Source organism: Triturus cristatus, chromosome 10, assembly GCF_964204655.1.
Source record: "Triturus cristatus chromosome 10, aTriCri1.1, whole genome shotgun sequence".
Lineage (NCBI taxonomy): Eukaryota > Metazoa > Chordata > Amphibia > Caudata > Salamandridae > Triturus > Triturus cristatus.
In genome coordinates, this window is record NC_140593.1 from 679,186,953 (window position 1) to 679,209,624 (window position 22,672).

The window sequence follows — 22,672 nt, forward strand, 5'->3', positions numbered from 1 at the left end:
GGGCTACTGACCCTTGGGGTCACTATGCCCCTTATATGACAACTTCCTGTGGGAAAAGTGGCATAACACTGTCCCAGAATTCCTAGGTATGCTATCACAAAGATGGCTACTTCTGAAAAATGGTGTCCACGTTGCTATAGCCCACCTTAGGGGTGGTACCAGCTTGGAGGTGGCATGCCTACCTGACTAGCTAATTTTCCCATCTGTCCAGGTACCAATGGGGCTCTAGACAAAGGGGGGGCGCCTTTTCCTGGGAAGGGATCAGATTTGTATACTAAAGGTGGCACCTCTTTAAGCTTTCCGGCCCAGGGATGCTAATCAGCAGGTCATCCTGTGGGAGGGGGTGCTACACCCTCTTCCCAGACAGACTTTTGTTCTGGGTCTCCTGCAAGCAAAGGCTCTCACCCTAGGAGGTAAGAACAGTGTCTCAAGTGGCAGGCTGGCAGAAACTAGTCAGCAAGGACACCAGAGGCTGGCACATGTATTGGTAAATACAACACTGACATCAATGTGGGTATATCAATATGAAACGTTTGATACCAAACATCTCATGCAGGTATGCCCTCACATGTAGTATTAAGCACCCTGTCTTAAAGCAGTCAGGCCTTTTGTAGGGGTGACTTACAAATATTACATGCATTGCTAAGGGACATGGCACACAGGGAGGTGTGACATGTTGTGTTTTCATTTTTGTCTGCAGCAAGACACAGTCTGAAAATGGAAGCCTTTCATGTGCTTCGTGAGGGGTTCCTTAGGGTGGTAGAATTTGTGCTGCTGCCCTTAGGGACCCTCTTTAGTACCTCAGACCCTAAGTACCAAGGGTACCAATTACTAGGGACCTAAAGAGGGTGCTAGAGGTTTTTTAAATTGGGGAGAACATTGTACATTTTTAGGGAAAGAACATTGGTACTGGGGGCCTGGTTATCAGGAACCCAGTACACTTCAGTCAAAGTTGCATCAAATTCCAGACAAAAAGTGTGTGTGTGTTTGAAAGGGGGTGGAGTGGGGGGGGGGGGAATGCAACCAAAACCCAGTTTCGTATAGTGCCCTCGTAGATATGGATCAGGGTCTGAGTCAGAGCTGTTGCCACTGCTAGCAGCAGTATGGGGATGTCTATTGGCACCGGTTGTGCCTTGGTATCTTCCGGTTCTTCTTCAGGGCCTGGTGATTGTCACCCGAAAATATCGGGTGTATCTTCGGTGAATCGGTGCATGGTGGAGTGGGCCCAATGACATTCTCGTCATTGCCGAAGTGTCTTTTTCTAACGGAACGCCAGGCACGTCTCACACAAGCTCTCGTCGTGTTCTGGCGACAAACAGATTGCACACTCTGTGTCGGTCTTTCCTGTAGTATTTGGCATGGCACTTGGGCCAGAAGTTAACGGGTGTCTTTTCCATCCCTCATTGTCGTGGAGTATATGGTGACAGGAAAAAAGACATGTGAAAGGCCGAGCCTGGGCAGGTGAATTGAAGATTTCCTTAATACCAGCCGGTGTATGTGATTGTCTATGCCATTGCTGAAGGAAACAGGGTGCTGAAAAAGGCCTCAGTGCTGGAATTGACTTTCGGTCTGGGAGCTGCGATATCTACGTCAGAACCCGATAGTGGAAAGAAACAATCTAACAAATGAGTTGAGTAACAAGCGCAATACACAATGGAGGATGAGTCACAATACCACGTGACTCAAAGACTTGTTTGAAGAAAACATTTTGCAACAGTCCAACCCCAACACTAGATGGAAGGATATGTTAAACATTTGTATTTACAGCTAATACATGCTACGAATAGATGCTATGAAATTCTTAGAAATATTCTCCCCAATGTTTGGGAATGTTCAACTTTTGAAAAGCTGTGGCATTTACAAAAGAGCTCCAATCAGACCTTGCTCAGACTACTGTGTTTAAGACCAGGTTTGCAACATTTCAAATAGCAGGGGAAAGTAAAGTTCTGTAGGGCCTCACCACTGCTTCCGGTCGCAGCCTTCAATGGAGTGGCACATTCTGGATCCACCTCGAGCACACTGTCAAACATGGTAAACTGGTGGTGACTTGAGATGAAGCTATGGTACCATTTCTGGATGAGCGTCTGCTGCTCCACAGTGCGGGCCCAGGCACTAATGGACACTTTCATTCGATTAGTGTCACAGGTGAAGTCCAGCCCTGAGAAAGAGGAAGGGAGACAAAGAATTTAGGTGAAGCTCCACTTGACACTTGTTTCTTCAAATTTTAGAAGGACAGAAGCTAGGAGGAAAAAGCTCCCTTTGCTAGTTTGAATAAGAATGCAAAAACAATTGTGCATTGCCTTATTATTAAATGTACATTTTAAAATGCTTTAGAGGTCTGATTTTCCCTATTCAAAACCATAAAATCAAACAATATGAACCAAAGGAAGGAATGCCAGACTGGAGATTGAATTTACACACATGTACTGTCCAGGTCACTTGAGTTAAACCTGGCCACAGATAGCTCTAGATATCTGCAAATACGCTTTGCAAGGTCTTTTTTGCAGAGATCTTTTCAGAGACATTTAGATCTGTCTTTTCAAGTTGCCTGTAAATTATATTTTTATGTCAATATGTGTCACTCTTGGAAACAAAATGCAGTGGTTGAAAGGCATTTTGATGGGCTTCTCCTAGTTTTCCGAAAGAGCAGGGAACAGAGAGACAACTTAAGGAACAAGGTAGTATCATTGTTTCAATTAAACGGGGAGGATCTGACCCTCAGAAGTGAATTTGATGTGCATCTAACAATGTGAGAGCTAGATTGCATCTGAAAACAAGCACTGGCAAAGCCAACAGGTATCCCTTTTAAACCTATTGGCCTTTCTAGCACTTCTTGGCAATGCTGTACAGCTCTGATAAAAAGGAAAAAAACCTTTTTGCTGATCCTGTGCAGCATTAGAAAATTTAAAAAATTTAAAAAATGTGTCATGACGCCACATGCACGTATGCTTCATGACACAACTGGTGCTGTGTCATTCAGTAGAAATGCTTATATGTGAGGACATGGATACCATATTCTTTGACACCGTAAGTAAACAAAAAAATAATTCTGAATTGCGCTAATGCGCATTCCAGCAAGTGGAGTGATCCACAGCAAATGGAAGCTGGTGGGCCCTGCAAGAAATGTAAAAATAAAATGTTAAAAAAAAGATAATTAAAAGGACTGCAAGGGAAGGTTGTTAAAAGGATGAACGAGTGTGAGGTACAAATGGAGATTGGGGCAGGAGAGAAACTTAAAATGAAGCTGGTGATTGGATAAGTAATAAAGGATGGGAAATTGCAGCACATGAAGGATAGAGAATCTGAGTGTAGGGGCAGAGGATTTGGAGGTGAAGTAGTACACAAGAGAGAAATCAGCATACGAGGGAGAGAGCAACACAGTGCACTGGAGTGGAGCACAAAAGGGGGAGAGAGCTAGAAAACACATACCCTCTCAAGGAGTGTATAGGAAAGAAATACGTTCTTCCCTAAAAGTGAACAGTGGAAGGATGCCAGACAGACAATTAAAAGAAGGGTGAACAAGCTTTGCTCCAGGAAGGAGACAAGCTCGGAAAGAGGAAGGAAAGCCATTAGATAAGAAGCCAAAATGCAGAAAAGGGAAGAAGCATCTTCTAAGAAACCCTTTGAATGCCGCATGTTCCGAGTAAGTACCCAGTAAATTTTTCAGGAAAATCATTGTATTTGATGGTCCTTAACCTAGAACACACCTGTCACTTGCGTATCATCAGCTACACAGTGGAACCTATCTCTCATAATTCAAATAATTAACTTGCATATCATTTGCCTACATTTGAAATTCCAAAACTCCATGTCAAACTTCCTAATGCATCTCTCATCACTGAGCATTGTGAAATCATTTAATTTGTCTTTTGTCATTTGCATTCTTTCTCATAATTTAATGTTCTCACTTTGCAATGAATACCATATTCAGTTCTATCGTTTTAAGGGCCTCTTGTGTGGTCAATTATATACTTTAAAAATTAGGGTTTAATAGTGTTTATATTTAAAATGTGTGGTTTATCCTTTTTTAAACATCATTGGTTTTTAAACTTTGTGGTTATCTTTTAATTCCTTTGTGAAGTTGCTTCACTGTCCTGATTTCCCCAAATTATTTTTCGTGCACTTATGATTTTTTTTATATATAGTATCACATTTTTAACTCCAACATTAGAAACCTGGAAAACCAAATGTTTTTAATTAAACTGAAATCAAGTTCACAAGGGGAAATGTCTAAATCTCTAATAAAGCTACTTATTTCCTTCTGCCTGTCTATGACTAAGCACATTAATCACCTCTCGTTACTCTACCACACTGAAACAATAACCTTAGACCATTCACAGCTATTTAGGGTCGATTTGCAGATAAGGCTCTCAAAGAACAATGACTGGGACGTCTGCTTTCTTTGCGATTTTGGAAGTAATAAACAAAAGTGCAAACTGTACCAAGTTTTTTACTACAGAAAGTAAGTTCTAGTCAGCAGGAGTAGCTCTGGTGAAGTACAGCAATAATCATAACTGAATGCAAATTTAACATCTTTCAGATCTAAACCTCTGCTTGAAACTTCATTAGAAATCAGAACAAACATGCGATCTTAAGACAAGTTACGCATGAAGCCTGTGCAGGAAAGCAGATTTGACTTCAGATTCATATGTTCAGGAACACCCAATTGTTTCTTTTGGCTCATACTGTCATAATTCACACCACAATTAGTCACCAAGATTATCAAGGATAACTGCAAACAGAGTCAAGCTCCTCAAAAGCTAGATTGCGCATATGCTTAAAAAGACAATCAAGCAGTGTTGGCGCAGTTGGAGCGATTCTTTGTATTCGATGGCAATGTGGTGCTGAAGAACAGACCATTGGGCTACAGCAACATTAGGTGTGTCCTGGGATCTTGCTGCAACAAGGCCTCAAATCTCGACCGAAATATCATGGTAGTTTGAAATCCCGCAAGATTCGGCGCTCATCTTGGCCAAGCGTATCTTTTAAAAGTGGCTCCACCCTCAACCAACTGGCAGTTAATTCTGTTACGTGGAGGTGGTGGCACTGTGCTGCAGCACTTAAGGATTCACTTAAAGGACCATGGTTTCTGCAAAGGTTTCAAGCAAGGTCTTCAGTTTTTTCCTGGTGTGTGTGCAAGTGTTAGAGGGAGTTTTGAATGACTCACAATCCACAGAGGAATCATCAGGCTTTTATTTACAGGGATCACGATAATCCGAAGAATAGAAGAACCTTGAATAAGACTGTCGGAGAACGAGGAACTGCCTTGTTGAAAGATTAACAGTTGGTGTTTACGCAAGACCTTGCATACAAGAAGGCATTGTTTTGAACCATTATTCAAGGTAAACTATGTATAAAAATTAAAATTAAGACATATTAGATTCAGATGTATAAAGGAATGCCAGTGTGAATTGTAGTAAACAACGGTTATTTGTAGATACATTCATCAACCTGTAGTAATGGTAATTGTGTTTGCAGGGTCTCACCTCACCTAGTGCTTACTGTAGGAGAGTGCCCCTTTTTGATATGGTCACCCCCACTTTTTGCCTCATAACTGGTGCAGTTTAGACAGAAGGGCACTGGGTTCCTGCTATCAAGGTCCCCAGTGCCAGATTGCTTTCCCTAAAACTGTGTAATTGTTCCCCCAATTTGCAATACCTTTAGCACCCCTATAAGTCCCTAGTAAATTGCACCCCTGGTAGCTAGGGCATGGATGCTCAAGAACGTCCCTAAGGGCTGCAGCATGCATTATGCCACCCTAAGTGACCTCTCACCACCCTCATGCAAACTGCCATTGCAGGCTGCGTGACATGGTTCAGACAAAAGTAAAGACTCAACATAGCAAATCTCCTGTGTGCCATGCCTGCAGACCCTGCATGTGATATATGTAAGTCACCCCTGGGACAGGGTTATGCCACTTCCCACAGGAAGTGGTCATATAAGGGGCATAGTGACCCCAAGGGTAGGTAGCTCCCTAGCGACTACTCTCCACTCCTCTAACACCCCTAAATGTAGTATTCAGGGGGCTCCCTGAATTCAGAACTTCATATTCTACTGACTGAAAAGAAGAGGAGGACATGGAAGAGCGTAACCTGCAAGAATTGAAGACTGCTGTAGACTTTTGGCGCCAAACCCTGCCTGTGGCACAGAGACTCGACAATTGTAAAGACACAACTCGTCCTGCAGCTGTGCATCATCCACAAGCCCCAGAGGGTTTGTCAGCACTTCGCCCAGCAGCTAGCATTTCCCTAGGAGTAGAGGAGCTACTCCCCTGCAGCTTGCAAGCACTGACCGCGAATTCCGGTTTAAAGAAACTGCTGTCCACCAGGTTCACCGAGCAGTAGCCCCCCAGGAGAAGGTCAACGCACTCAATGTGGTCAGATCAGTCTTCCTGGCATGCCTAAAGATGCCAGGATCTCCTCGAGCCCTCCTGCACCATGACCCGGGGTACCGGAACCTTGCAGCAACCAACGCTTGTTGAAAGTCCAGTCCAGACTCCAACAACATCACAGACGACCAACTGCCGAGGGACGTCAGCACCTCAGAGGCCAGCAAAGAGAGTGGACAACTGTCCTGTTTTAGTCCCCTTTGCTGGTCCTGACCAACACCAGTAAGCGCCTTGATGCACAAGAGTTAGCCGACCATAACCACTCTGCACCCAAGCCAGCCGGCCTGGGCCTGAAGAAACCGACTCTTACCACCCCAGGCCCCTGTTCGAAGTTCACAGAATTGTCCTAAGACCCCCCGTGGAGCCTATGTCCAGGTGCCACCCCCCCTTTCTACCATGTAGCATGCAAGGCTACCAACCCACCCAGCACCTCAGCATCGGGGCTTGCCAGGACAGATACAACCGATCTGCTGGTGGAACTTTGATCCTTATCCCTCTACCACCTCGTGACCAAAAGGGGTCCCACAGAAACGCCTTGCAAGTATATGTATGCAATGAATGTTCTTTCTCCCATAGGAAAGCATTCTGCGTAAAAACACACTGTTGATTAACTGTGCTAAAATTGTAAAAAGTCTACCACGAAAAAGGACTTCCCTGATAACGAAGTTCTTGGGTTCAAAATGTATTGAATATGCTACTTACCAGTATGCATCTGTTCTTGGCATGTAGGGCTGCTGACATTCATATCTGTGCATAGATCGCCGCCTAGTGTTGGGTCCGGATGTTTGCACGTTGTTGTCCTGGAAGAGTCTTCGAAGTATCCTTGGATAGGTGACTCCTCCCCTGGACTACAGTGCGCATGGGCATCCTCTCCATCCTCAGATTGTTTTTCGCCATTGTGGCAGTGATGGAGTAGATACAGAAAGTGATGACCATGCTTGCAGTAATTCTGAGAGCTGCAGCTGCGACAGGCGCCGGGGAGGAGGGAGGGCGATATGAATGTCAGCAGCCCTACATGCCAAGAACAGATGCATACTGGTAAGTAGCATATTCAGTTCGAGGCATGTGGGCTGCTGAATTCATATCTGTGCATAGAATACATAGCAGTGCCCTCTATTAGCGGCGGCTACCCGTGCCAGCTGCAGCGGTCTGAAAAAGCGTCTTGAGAACAGCCTGACCTACAGCTGCCTGCTGTTTTGACTGCACATCTACACAATAGTGTTTTGTAAATGTGTGTGTAGTGGACCATGTGGCTGCTCTGCATATATCATGCAGGGGAATATTTCCTAGGAAGGCCATGGAAGCCCCCAACTTACGTGTTGAGTGGGCTCGTGGTGGAATAGTTAATGTGCGTTTTGCCTTTTGATAACAGATTTGAATACACTTAACTATCCATCTGGCTATCCCTGCTTTGGAGATGGCGTTACCTTTGTGGTGTGGGGCAAAGGCAACGAACAGTTGTTTTGTCTTCCTGAATGGTTTAGTCCTGTCGATGTAGTACATGAGGGCCCTCCGTACATCTAGTGTATGTAGTGCCCTTTCTGCAACAGTTTGTGGGTTTTGGAAGAAAACGGGCAGTTCAATAGTCTGATTCATGTGGAACTGCGATATTACCTTGGGCATGAATTTGGGGTTGGTACGTAGTACGACCCTGTTGGCGTGAACCTGAATAAATGGCTCTTGAACGGTTAGTGCCTGGAGTTCACCAACTCTTCTGAGGGAAGTGATCGCTACTAGGAAGGCCACTTTCCAGGTAAGGAATTGAATCTCGCAAGAGTGTAGAGGTTCAAAGGGTGGACCCATCAGGCGTGTGAGGACCAAGTTGAGGTTCCACATTGGGGCCGGTGGGTGACTAGGTGGAATGACTCGTTTGAGCCCTTCCAAGAATGCTTTGATGGCAGGCACTCTGAATAGAGAGAGGTGCTGCCTGGTTTGCAGATAGGCTGATATTGCGGTCAAATGGACACGTATAGAGGTGTACGCCAGATTGCATCGGTATAGGTGTAAGAGGTAACAGATGATGTTGTGGAGGGATGCGTCCAGCGGGTTGATGTCATTATTACCGCAATAAATGACGAACCTTTTCCATTTGGCTGCATAGCAAGCCCTGGTAGTGGGTCTCCTGGCCTCCTTGATGATGTCCATACAGTCAGGTGGCAGGTTGAGATAGCCAAACTCTAGGACTTCAGGAGCCAGATCGCCAGGTTCAGCTGTTGCGGATCTGGGTGCTGAACCTCTCCATGGTTCTGCGTCAAATGCGCGGGTTTGATCCGCAGCCTTTGATGCGGCACCACGGAAAGTTCGAGGAAGGTGGTGTACCACGGCTGGCGTGCCCACGTGGGAGCAACTAGGACGAGTGTCAGGGAGTGTTGTCGTAGTTTGCGAGCTACCAGCGGTATCAACGGCGCTGGGGGAAAAGCGTACGCAAATCTGCCGGACCAGTTCATCCATATCGCATTGCCCTGCGACTGCGGATGTGGGAATCTGGCGGCGAAGCTTTGGCATTTTGCGTTTTCGCTTGTCGCGAATAGGTCTATCTCTGGATGACCCCACTGCTGGAAGTACGGTTGGAGTACTGATGGGTGTAACTCCCACTCGTGCATCTGTTGGCTGTGTCTGCTGAGCAGATCCGCCATCTGGTTGTCCTTGCCAGGGAGGTGTTCCGCCATGAGGAACATGTTCCTTTGAATGGCCCACTTCCACATGCTCTGAGCCAGATGAGACAACTGTGGAGAGTGTGTTCCTCCCTGCTTCTGTATGTAGTACATGGCAGTCATGTTGTCCGTCCGGATCAATACGACTTTGTTGCACAGGTGTACTTTGAATGCCTTCATGGCCAGGAAGATTGCCATCAGTTCCAGAAGGTTGATGTGCATCTTCTTTTGTTGTGTAGTCCATAGTCCCTGCACTGTGTAGTGGAGTACATGAGCTCCCCATCCCTGGAGAGACGCGTCCGCTGTCAGTACTATTTGTGGAACAGGCTCTTGGAACGGTCGGCCCTTGCAAAGGTTTTGTGGATTCCACCAATGCAGAGAGTTGTATGCCCGACCGCTCACCAACACTAGGTCTTTCAACTGTCCTTGAGCCTGATTCCACTGACGTGCTAGGCACTCCTGAAGTGGGCGCATATGTAACCTCGCGTGCGGGACTATGAAGATGCAGGAGGCCATCATGCCTATCAACTGCATAAACACTCGCGCTGGAAGCGAGTGATTGGGTTTGAACTTGGAGATCAGCAGTTGTATGCTGTTGATCCTCACTAAATTTGGCTGAGCTGTGGCCGCCAGAGTGTCTATAGTCGCACCTAGGTACTGTTGTACGTGTGCGGGCTGGAGATGGGACTTTGGGTAATTTAGTGAGAATCCCAGACTGTGAAGAAGGTGAATGGTGCGGGACATGTGGCTTGCACATTGCTGGGCTGACTTCGCTTGAACGAGCCAGTCGTCTAGGTAGGGGTAGACGTGTATATGCTGCCTCCGTAAGTGTGCTGCCACCGTAGCTAGGCACTTCGTGAAAACCCTGGGCGCTGTTGTCACGCCGAAGGGAAGGACTTTGAACTGATAGTGCTGCCCCTGAACAGTGAACCTGAGGTATTTTTTGTGTGAGGGGTGGATGGGTATGTGAAAGTACGCATCCTTGAGGTCCAGTGAGGCTAGGAAGTCTCCCTGCTTGAGAAGCGGAAGGACTTGCTGTAGGGTGAGCATGTGAAAGTGCTCTGAAAGAATGTACTGGTTCAGGGGTCTCAGGTCTAATATAGGCCTGAGCGACCCGTCCTTCTTTGGAATTAAAAAGTAGAGGGAGTAAACCCCCGTACCCTGCTCGTGGACGGGTACGACCTCTATGGCGCCTTTTAGAAGCATACTTTGCACCTCTTGCTGTAAGAGCGTTAAGTGCTCTGAGGACATAGGACGGTTTCTTGGTGGTATTGTGGGTGGAGTGGAGGTTAACTCCAGACAGTAACCGTATTTTACAATATCTTTGACCCACCTGTCCGTGGTGATGGAGTTCCACGTGGACAGGAACCTTTGTAGTCTTCCCCCGACAGGTGTTGTGTGGTCGGGAGGAAGGGAGAGGGCGTCACTGCTTGTTCTTGGGGGAGGACCTGGTGTTGCCGTAGCCACGTCCTCTGCCCTTTGTACTGGAGCCACGATATCCACCTCGGGTGTTTTTATCGTAGGTGGTCTGTGTATTGCCTTTGTTATACGTCTGTTGTGACCCCTGTCCTCTACCTGCCCCCTTGTTTCCGGGGCGACGAAAGGAGCCGCTCCGAAAGGACTGAGTTTGGAGGGCGCCCATGGACTTTGCAGTGTCCGTGTCCTTTTTTATCTTTTCGAGGGTGGTGTCAACCTCTGGGCCGAATAAATAGTCGGGGTTGACGGGCTGGTTCAGTATGTTGTTTTGTACCTCAGGCTTGAATCCTGAGATTCGTAGCCAGGCATGTCGTCGCAGCATGACGCTTGTGTTTATGGCCCTGGCAGCCGTGTCTGCAGCATCTAGTGCACATTTGATGGAAGCATTTGTGAGTAGCTGTCCCTCTCTGATAAGAATTTCTGCACCTTCTTTGAACTGGTCAGGGAGATGTTGGAGTAGTTGCTCCAAGGTGTCATAGTGCGCTCTATCGTAGCGAGCGAGGAGCGCTTGAGTGTTGGCTATGCGCCATATGTTGGCAGCCTGGGCGGCAACCCGCTTGCCGGAGGTCTCTAGCACCTTGGACTCTTTGTCCGGGGGAGGAGCGTCACCTGTCGTTTGCGAGTGTGCCCTCTTGCGAGCATTCGCTACGACGATGGAGTCGAGTGGCAATTGTCCTTTGATGTAAGTAGGATCCCCAGGTGCTGATCTGTATTTTTTATCAATCCTGGGGTTTATCACTCGTGCCCTGGTGGGTTCCTTGAAAATGTCCTTAGCTGGCTTGAGGACCCCCTTCAGCATTGGCAGAGTTTTTACATGTCTTTCTGAGGATGCAAAAGTGTCCATTAGAAAGTCATCCTCGATGGTATCTGAGTGAAGCTGTACCCCATGGTTATTTGCAGCACGTTCAATAAGAGCGTTGAACGCCGCAGTATCCTCCGTGGGAGATGTTTTTGCCCCATAGAGTTGTGGGTCCTGTGTATCGAGAGGTGCACTGGGGCCTGCAGGGTCGCCCCAAGTTTGATCAGGGTCCTGCTGGTCATCAGGGTCTGTGTCCACATGGTAGGGTGCTTGGTCATCCATGTAGTCCTCCAATGCATCCGTGTCGGAGCGTGTGGGGGAGAACCGGTGTGGATCCTGGTAGGAGGAATGGAACGGTTCATAAAGGAGAGGTTCTGATTCCACAGGCAGCTTCCTTTTTAGTGGGATCCTGAAAGGGTCCAATGGCGGTTCCGAAGTTATTCTTCGGTCGTGGAGAATCATCCTGCCAGTGTCGGCGTCGATGACACGTGACGGAGACGTCTCGTCCGGTGGAACCGGAGTCTGGGTAACCCGTGTCCTGAGTTGGAACATCTTCGGGATTGTTGACGGAGGCAAGCCGAAGGTAATGTTGGCTGGCCCCGTAGAGGTTGCTGGAGCTCCGATTGGGCCGGAACCCGACGGGTCTTTGAGGGCCGCCGTGGTTTTGTTGCTTTGCGTCGCAGCAGGCCGCACTTGGGGCGTCTTTGAGGCTTTGGCCCCGGGCAGGTTAGTAGAGCCGGGCGTGGATTTTTTCGGTGCCGGCGGGTCCTCGAGTCGAGGTGTGGAGATCACCGTCGACGTCCTCGATACGTGAGGCTTCGGCGTCGTCGAGGGAGCGACGCGAGGCGAAGCAGGCGGTATTGCCCTCGGTGTAGTTGGCGTCGGTAGCCGAGTAGGTTTCTCGGTGCCGATGGCCTTTTTCCGTTTGTCGACTCCGATGTCGCCCGATTCCAGTTCGGCACCGAAGTCCCGCTTGGTGCGGTCGGTGCCGACGCGTTGCGCTGGCGTCGAAGGCGTGGAAGGCCTCGATCCGACCAGCGCCACTTTCAGTTTCGGTTTCGTATGAACCGGAGCAGCTTTCGGTTTCGGTTTCGTGGTAGGGAAACCAGCTGGCTTATGCAGCAATGGCTGCCGCTGAACGTCCGAGGCCGGGCCCGAGGGCGGGGCCGAAGAACTACGGGATGGGTCTCGGGTAAGGCCCGAAGGCGATCCCTCGACCGGAGCCAAAGGCTGTGGCGCTGGTGTTTCTTCGGTTTGAACAGGTAGGCCTTGTTCATCATTGGAGCTACTCTCTTCGGCCCCTAAGGCCTCCTCGTCGTCTCCTACCTCGGTGTCGTCTTCACCTCTGTGGAAGAATGACTCGTCGCCCTCGTCCGATCCGGGGTCGTGTTCGGAAACGGGACTGGGGGGTATGACTTCTAATTCCTCGACGTCGGCCTCGTCGAAGATGTCTGTTGGGTGCTGCGCCTCGAGTCTCGCCGCTCTTCGGTTCCTTAGAGTCTTCTTGGAACGGAACCGGGCACAGGCCATGCATGTCGATTCGTCGTGGTCCGGCGAAAGGCATTTGTTGCACACCGGGTGGACGTCGATGTGTGGGTACTTCGCATTGCATACCGGACACCTTTTGAATGGCGTCCTGGATTCCATCGTCGAAGTAGTCGATGGACAGGTAAATGCGAAAGAAGTCGGTGCTGAAAGTTAGTAAACTAACAAAATTCTATCGAAACCCGATCGATAAACAGTACCGACGCGAACTAAAGGCCTTTTGGCCTCGACCAAATATTTTCCTAACTTGAGCTAAGATAGCACATCCGAACCCAATGGCGGAAAGAAACAATCTGAGGATGGAGAGGATGCCCATGCGCACTGTAGTCCAGGGGAGGAGTCACCTATCCAAGGATACTTCGAAGACTCTTCCAGGACAACAACGTGCAAACATCCGGACCCAACACTAGGCGGCGATCTATGCACAGATATGAATTCAGCAGCCCACATGCCTCGAACATAAAGATATCTGTTATTTTTCCACATTGGTGTGGATCTCCTTTTTGAGTGTGTTTATTATTTATTTACTCTGCTTGTGCAACAAATGTCTAACAGTCCTCTCTGATACCCATAAGGCACCTAGACAGCGCACCTTGGGATTGCAAGAGCAATTCCCTGTCCACTCATAAGGGATACCTGGACCCTTTACACAGCATACCTCTTTTTGGTGTAATATATAGAGAGCCAGCTTCCTGCACTAATCCTCTCTCCGAAACCAGTCAGCCAAGGAGTAGTGCTTAATCCGTTCTCCACCCAGATTAAAAGGGCGCTCTATTTTTCAAAAGGAAAGCCACTTAAGAGAGGATCTTTATTTAATTACCTGTTGATAGATCTGCTCTTGAAGAGACAGCTTGTATAATGGAATTCTATGTTCTGAAGGGTCTACTCCCTGGTGTTCCTTCCCTATCTCCCTTTCCAATAGTCTCGCAGTGGTTTGTTGTTACATATACATTAACTTATAGAACAATTATTTTTGTGATGGAAAATCCAGTGTTTTTACAAAGAAAATGTAAGTGATTTAATTACCATTACTCTGCCACTCCATAGATAAAGATATTAGCTTTAAAAAGAAAAGCATTATTTAAAATAAATTACCATTTGTGCAAAAAATGTTCTGAGTATTTGTGGATGTTGCGTTTAGTTTAGTTTCCTCTGCAAGTTTTTCCAATGGTACATGCAGATTAGGATTACAATAGAACTTTGCATTTGCAGTTCAAAACCTCCGGAGGGCAATTTGAAAATAGTGTGAGACTTTAGATCACATCGGAAGCATCTCAACTGCTTTGGCATCATTGTTTTATGAATGTTTGGGAGCTCCATATGTAAGCTTGGAAATCCTTGAGATAGTCAATGATTAAAGCAATTCTGTTCTCTCAACCCACTGAATTGACTGCTACTGGTGTTGAAGTTCAGTATGCACACATTTTCCTGCTAAATATGTCAATTATTGTTATTTTTTCTAGATGTAGTTCTCCTACAGAACGTATAGTTTCTTACCTGTCGGTGTAGTTTTGCAGCTTGAAGACTTTCTGGATTCACTATGCTGTGCATTATACTGCCATCTAGGGGTCAGGTCTGGAATTGTTGTATTTCTTCTCTTTTCTTTTTCTTTCTCGTGGCCCAGGAGGGCGTCGACATACCACCATTTGGTGCCCTTTTCGTGACTTCGACGCGTTTCCACCGGAAGCTCCCACCTTTGGATTTTTTTTTTTTTGCTTCTTCTCCTTTAATAGTCTTCCTCTTGTTTTAATAGTCTTCCTCCTGTCTCATCTTTCTGGCGGAGGAGGGTGGGATCGCTAGTGAATCCAGAAAGTCTTCAAGCTGCAAAACTACACCAACAGGTAAGAAACTATACATTTTGCAGCGTGAATTTTTCTGGATTCACTATGCTGTGCATAGACTTTGTAGCGGTTTGCTAGGTTTGTGGTGGCCGGGTGGAAGATGAGCGTTGGTTACTGAATATGTGTTGTAAGACCTTCTGTCCCACTTGTGCTTCCTTGTTCATCTGAATATCTACACAGTAGTGCTTAGTGAACATGTGCACTGAGGACCATGTAGCCGCTTGGCAAATGTCTTGAAGGGGCGTTTTTGCTAGAAACGCAATTGTGGCTCCTTTCTTCCTTGTTGAGTGAGCATGTGTTGCTCCTTGTAATTTTTGCCCTGCCTGTCTGTGGCAGAACTGTATGGTTTGTGCAATCCATTGTGCAATGGTATTTTTGGTAACTAGTCGTCCCAGAAAACTGCTGGCAAAAGACACAAAGAATTGCTTTGTTTTCCTGCATTCTTTTGTTCTTTCTATATAGTGCATTAATGCCCTACTGGAGTCCAGTGTGTTTAACGCCTTTTCTGTGCTTGTGGTTGGTTTTTGGAAAACATTTGGTACTTGTATTGTCTGGTTTATGTGGAACCTTGACACCACCTTTGGCATGAAATGTGGGTCAGTTCTTATTACGATCCTGTCATTGTGTATTTGTAGGTAGGGCTCTTATAGTGTTAGCACTTGTAATTCACTTACTCTTCATAGTGATGTGATAGCTACTACGAAGGCTGTCTTTAGCATGAGCATATGCAGTGTTGCTTCATGAATAGGCTCAAATGGTGTCTTCATCAATTGAGTTAGCACTACATTGAGGTTCTATGCTGGAGGTGGCATTCTGTTTGGCGGTGCGATCCTCTTTGCCCCTTCTAGAAATCTTTTTACTACTTGGGAAGTAAAGAAACTCTTCCCTGTTTCTCCTCTTGTGTAAGCCACTATTGCCGCTAAGTGCACGCTTAGTGAGGTGTATCCCTTAAGTAAATGAATATATATAATTAAAATGCCTATAAGCAGGACTAAGAAAAGTATGAATACGGTGCCAGATGGACTGTGAAATCACCTATTAAAAATAATTATACAAATATTCACATCATTAAGAATACAGAAATAGATGAAATAGTTATCTGAGTCTAACAGGATAGGGACCTACTCGTTTCAGTCCCTAGCAGCCCGCCCTTCACATTTACTGAGCGTGCTCGGTTAACATGAATAGTTTCCGAGTTATTACAACTTAAAATTACATTCAGGGACCACCTCTAGATTACACATCGCATATCCTATTAGCTGATCATTTTCTTAAAACAGGTCAATAATTGAGTCAGTCTAATGTTCAGCAAGGTTTTGATTGGGTCCATAGACTCCACCGGTGCATGCCTGCAGGACCCAATTCCCCGTTCAAGGAACTCCCGCCTTAATAGAGCTCTTCGTTGAATCATCAAAGCAGGACAAACACAGACAATGTGAAGCAGAGATTCAGGCCTCTGGTGGCATAGACGGCAGGACTGGTCTTCACACTGACCGGACATCCTCCATTTTGGCATGAGGTCTAGCGTGGGTATTTCTCCAAATCTTAGGGCCAAAAACAACTGTTTGATCTTCCGGTGGTAAGGTGCAGCTAGCAAGGCTGACTCTCTTAGAGTGGAATACGATTTCAACACCAGCCACCCGTGGCGACGTTTTGACAGGGTATCTTTATCTGCCATCCAACTTTGCAGTTTTGTAGATTTATTTACAAACTTCTTAAAGATTTGCCCAGAGATATTAGAGTTCCAAAGGTCACCCAGATCAAGCGTCGTAATGCTGTTTTCTAAAAAAGTCTTGTAAGCACAGCTGCCCCTTTGCAAGTTAATTTCAGTCCAGACTAGATTTGCCAGAGTGTTTTTTGCTGCTGCTCGCAAGTTATAACATAGCTTTACAAACGCCGCTGGCCTAGCGAGTGTCTGTTTCGTAAGCGGAAATTCGAGCCGGATTTGCTCCGGAGAAGCCGACTTGGTGAGCCTAAAAGCTTTTTATAGGCTCTTATCAGTTATTCTAACAAAAGAGCATCATCGCCCAACATAATCTCCATTCCATATGCAAGGGTTGGCAACAGTTTGGCTTTCAGAACTGATCCCATGGGCTTTAAATCGTGACCTTTAATAGATCTAGCCAGTGATGAGAAGCCGTAATTAAGGGCCTGCGCTTTTGCCCTAATCGCCTTCTTCTGGGAAACAAAGGAGGAATTTGCGTCTATTTTCACTCCTAGGTATACGTAGAGTTTGACCTCTTCAATTTTGTTTCCGTTAATAACCCATTTTCGATTTGTCTTGACGGGACGATTGCACACCATAACACTTGTTTTAAAAAAATGTATTTCCAGACCGTTCTTTTCAGTGTGAGCTCCCAGAGTGTTGAGCAGCCTTTGGAGTCCTATTCGCGTGTTGCTGAACAACACCAGGTCATCTGCATAGAGGATATGTGACAATTGTTTGCCTTCTACAGACGGAGCGTGGGCAATCTGTTCGTCAAGCTCAGTAGAAAGACCTGCCAAAAATAAGTTAAAAAGGAAGGGGGCTAGGACACAGCACTGTTTTACGCCTAAAGTTGTTTGGACCTTCCTTGATACGCAAGAACCATCCCCAATTTTGATTTTTGACCCAGGTGTCGGAAAATACTAGCCTAATTGCTTATAGGATGCTCGATGGGATGCCCCATTGCTGAAGCTTAGCCCATAATTTGTCCCGAGGGACACCATCAAAAGCTGCTTTAAAGTCAACAAAGTATAAGTAAAGGGGTGTCCTGGTTGCGTTCGCTCTGTTTCTGATTAGACTCAGGGCCATAAGGTTGGTTAAAGTACCTTGGCCCCTTTGGAAGCCAGTTTGATTTAGGGGAATTCTTCCATTGCTATGCGCCCAAAACTCCAGATCGTGGAGTATTAACGTTGAAAAATATTTTAACTCAACATCCATCAGTACTATTAGCCTATAGTTGTTAGGTGAACAAACCAGGCCTTTTTTGAAGATGGGATGAAGGATGGAGCCCCTCCAGCTATCGGGAATAACGTTGTTTTCCAAAATGAAAGTGAACATTGATGCTAGGAAGACAGCCCATTTTTGGGAAAAATGTTTGAATAAAGCCTGTGGTAACCCATTTGGACCAGGGGCACAGTCGGCCCGGGACTTTTTGATGACCAGCTCTACTTCTGCTGCTGTAATTTTCCGCTGTACCACAGTGGTTTTATTTGGGCAGAATGTACTAGTGGGATGAATCAAATCGCTCTTGAAATGTGACTCTAAATAATTTACCCAGTCTGTCTCACGGATATTGGCATTATTTGCAGCTGCAGAGCCTTTCTCGTTCTGATTTATTATATACCAAAATCTTTTCGAGTCATGCGTTTTAGAGGCGTGTTGTAACTTGGCCTGTAGTGTTTCCTGTTTTGCTTGTTTGTACTTCCAGATCTCTTTTTTTAGCTGCCGTCTTTCATTACGGAGCTGTTGTAGTAGATAAGGATCTCCTGGATGTTGGCGTACTTGCTGAAAGAGTCTACCGGTTTCCTTTCTCATGTTCCGAATTTGAACAGGCAGAATTATCAATTTGCCATGATCAAGTCGAGTTCCTTTCTTGTGACTCCTCTCACTTTGGGTTTTAGTCATATTATTAGCGAAGGTCTCCCAAGTCGCTATTGTATTGAGCTCACATTGGGCTAGGTCCTGTAGACTTGTGACCCCATCCTGCGCTAATGACTTGATGGAGCCAGGGCTCCACTTCAGGCGTTTCAGATTTTCTGAGTGTGTTTCTCCCAACAATGTACGAAAAGCCTCAAGTTTGCCCAGGGATGTGTTCACCTTGATTACCTGAGGGTTGTGGTTGCTTTCCACAAGATGGCATATCCTATAATCACAGACCTGATGGTAAAGGGGCATTGAAACGAGAGTGTAGTCTATGATTGAGACCGTGTCATCACAAACCCTTGACCAGCCAGGTGAATTTCAGATGGTTTTCGGCCATTTAATACCAGCAGACCCAATAGTTTACAGGCTTTAATGAGTTCCTCACCTGAGTTGTTCCTCCGTAAGATTGATGGCATTGCTTGCTCTGGGATGCGGCCCACTGCGTCGCGATGTTCTTCCGATGGAAAATGAAAAAGGTTGAGGTTAAAGTCGCCGGAAACAAGCCATTGTGCCTTGTTGTGGCTGTCTTTTAACTGGGATAGATGAGCTGCTATTCTCTTGGAAGATGTGACTTTCTGCTTTGGATTGATGTACAGATTTACAATGATAATTGAATCTTTATTGTTACTGTCCCGACCTTCCAGATTTATTACCAGCATATTTGGGTCGTCCATATACACTTCCACCGTTTCAAAAATTATATTTGTATTTATATAAATTGCCAGACCCCCTTTTGCCTTCCCATAGGCACTCTTTCTTTCAGCTAATTTTGTGTATTCCTTGTAGCCAATGAGAGGGATAGACGTCTGCGCCCAAGTTTCCTGGAACATTAGGATATCAAAGGTTCGCAGGAAACCTGTGAAACCTGGGTCTGAAAGTTTTGTCTGTAAACCGTTAATGTTCCAAGAGCACACTTCCAGGCCGCTCGGAATTATTTTTGGTGGACTTCCATCACATCATTCTTGGCCACTCCCGGCTCGAGACAACGCCTGCGGTAACTAACTCCAAGAGCATTGTTGCTCGTTAGTTGTTAGCAATCTTTGTGGCCGCTCAGCAGTTATGTCATTAGTTACTCTAACAGACATTTTGGTGAAATCTGAGACTAATTTGTGATAGACCGCAGGGGAAGTCCTTCCGCCAGCTCCTTTTAATACAGACACAGTGGGACCCAGTTGCTCACTTGGCGATAGCCCTGCAAGCAATATGTGGGGATATCTATCTTCGATGCTCCAGGCCTTTAGGTGCTTTTTCTTTTCCAGAATCACAGCCGGAAGCACAGAGGATGAGAAGGTGACTAAAGTGGGATCCACAAGTTGACGTTTTCTTGCAAGCAGAAACTTAGTAGAAAAGATGTCATCAGACATTACATGGGCCAGGCCCGGCACGGCTTTGATCAGTTTTAGGATGTTTGAACGGTTTCATATCTCTTGAGAACCCCTCAATTTAAATTCTGGGATCCACAGCAACATCTGACCCGAGTTATTTAAACCAAGAAGTTCATCAGGACTGACACCGCTTTTTACGGTTTGTTGACTACCAACAGTTGCTACCTGCCACTGGGGTTCCAGGAGAGGCTGTTCACTTTGGGAAGGCATATTAAATTCTTCTACCAAGCGTTCTTTCGCTTGCAGCTTCCCTGTAGGTATTATCGTGTCCTCACGGCTGACATGGTGGGCTCTAAATGTTCCCTCTGGTTGGAGGCTGTATAACAATGAGAGTCTGTTAGATGAGGAATGAGATGCCCTTAGGTTTTTAAGGGATGCTGCCTTATTGTGAACAACATCTTGAGATGAGGCCACGATGGCACCCTGAGACTTTGGGCTCATTTGGGTCGTCCCTAGACAATCCTGATCATCCTGTTCCGGAGTTTGGGGGGGGGAAAGAAGCTCTCTAAATTGCCTGAACAGATTTTATTCCTTCTTTTTCTCACACGCTTCCTTTCCCTTTTGGTTTGTCGTGGTGGGTTTGAAGCAATAATTTTTTTGCTGCCATCCCCAGGTTTTTCATGTAGAACCCCGGATGGCGTTTCAGGGTTAATCCCCACTATATCCACAGCTTCTTCCTCTGGTTGCCGTTCACTAGAAACCAATCCGCTCCAAGCAGTTACGGTATTACCTCATTCGATAGTGCTGTGCTGAAACTTGGGGCCGAGGTTGTTTTTAACTTCGCCCAGTATGGCTTGTATGATAACTGGAAGTTGCACGAGTTTCTCAACTGCCTCCTTACAGGAACAGACTTGAAAATCATTTAAATGATTTGATTGGGCCCTTGTGACTAGTGCGTTTAATTTTTCGAGTTTCTCGTCAATTCTGGACACAAATACAGCCATCGTGTTCAGCAAATCCACCTGGATATCCATTTTGTTAGAGTGGTGAGTTAGAGCCGCTATTGTTGCTTGCATAGAGTTCAGTATAGCGGCCCACAGATTCAAAGTATTTTCTTTAGGATAGGATGAAGACCTCCATCCTTTTTGGGCACTAGAAAGTAGCGGAAATAACTACCACAACCTATTTCTGATGCTGGTACCCTCTCTATGGCTCCTTTGGCCAAGAAAGAATCCACTTCCTGGTGGGGTCCTCCGTCAGCCTGTCAGAAGTGGGTGGCATAGGTGGAGAAGTAGTCTCCAAAAGAAGAAAGTAGCCATTTTGAACAATTTGGAGAATCAATTGATTGGATGTTATTGACCTTCAGTGTTGACGATGATGATGTATTCTTCCACCCATTAGATGCCCATGACACTTGGAAAGCAAGCTAAATTGGTTTGGATGGCTGCCAGAGGGCATGGTTGAGGGGGTGTTCTCGGACTTGCCCAATGTGAGAAATTGCCTCTTTTGACATGGTTCGCTCCCCACTTTTTGCTTGGAAAATAATGTGGTTTTGATTGTAGTGCGCAGGGTCCCTGCCAACCAGGTTCGCTATGCCAGTGCTTCTTCCCTAAAACTAGTCCATGACTGGCCCTTCAGGCCCCCTGCAAGTCCCTAGTAAATGGTTCCTGGGTACCTAGGGCATTGGGACTGAAAAGGGTCCCCTAGGAACCCTTGACCAAATCAATGCAGACTGCCACTGCAGCATGTATGCTCTGATGCAGACAAAACAACAAAGTCAACACAAGGAGATGATGGATGTAGTGCTGAAACTTTTCAGACACTCACCCCCAGTCACAAATCTGGGCAGAATCCATCATCGTTCTATAGCTCACTTCGCCATACCAGTTTGGACACAGCCATATGCATATCAGTCTTGACCCTGTGCCTCATGGGAACAGTCCAGCCCGAACGGCCAGGCAGAGTCCTCTCTGGACCGGAAACAAGAATCATGGGACCAGTTTCGGGGTAACACCCCATATCAGTCAGGCTAGCTTGACTCCAGTGGCTAAGTGAGCAAGGGACCCTTGTCTGGGCATACCCTGCCAACTTAGGGCAAACAAAGCAAACACAAAGAGATGATGGACGGAGTGCTGAAACTTTTCACACACTCCCCCCCCGGTCACAGATCTGGGTCGAATCCATCATCGTTCTTTAGCTCACTTTGCCACCCCAGTTTGGACCCAGCCATATGGGTGAACAGGGTCAAGACTGATTTGCATAGAGCTGGGTCCGAACTGGGGTCCTAGGATGCTTGTTTCCGGTCCAGGGAAAACCTGGCTTAGTAGTTTGGGCTGGACTGCTCTCATGAGGCACAGGGTCAAGACTGATTTGCATATAGCTGGGTCTGAACTGGGGTGGAGAAGTGAGCTAAAGAACAATGATGGATTCAACCCGGATCTGTGACTGGGGGTGAGTGTCTGAAATGTTTCAGCACTCAGTCCATCATCTCCTTGTGTTTGAAAAACAACAAAGTCGACATGGCACACTGCCTGCCAACTAGCACTGCCTAAGGTATAGGTAAATCACCCCTCTAGAAGACCTTACAGCCCAAAGGCAGTGTGCACCATATCATAGGTGTGGGCATATCTGCATGGCAAGATATGCCTCTACAATATTTAAGTCTATTCTTAGAAATTGTAAGTGCCAGGGAAGCTATAGAGTACATGGACTGGAATAAAAATGCTACTTACCAGTATACATCTGTTCTTGGCATGTAGAGCTGCAGATTTGTATACTTTTGCATAGATCGCCATCTGGTGTTGTGCTCGGATGTTTGCACTTTGTTTTTGTCTTGGAAGAAGTCTTTGTAGTCACGAGGTAGGTGACTCCTCTCTAGGACGATAGTGCGCATGGGCATCGACTCCATCCTTAGATTGTTTTTGCCAAGCAGGGTTACGATGGAGTAGTAAGAAGTAGAAAGAGATGTCCATGTGTAATGTATCCAAGTAAGATAGTACTGGAACTGATAGAGGTA

At 46.4% G+C, this 22,672-nt stretch overlaps 1 protein-coding gene across 1 annotated transcript in view; it reads right to left on the bottom strand.

Moving 5' to 3' along the window:
- Positions 1 to 22,672, bottom strand: part of LOC146789901 (uncharacterized) — a 427,419-nt gene that overhangs the window by 74,091 nt on the left and 330,656 nt on the right. The window contains exon 12 of the mRNA XM_085628175.1: positions 1,961 to 2,158. Within this exon, the coding sequence (XP_085484301.1) occupies positions 1,961 to 2,158 (198 nt within the window). The remainder of the gene's footprint in view (positions 1 to 1,960; positions 2,159 to 22,672) is intronic.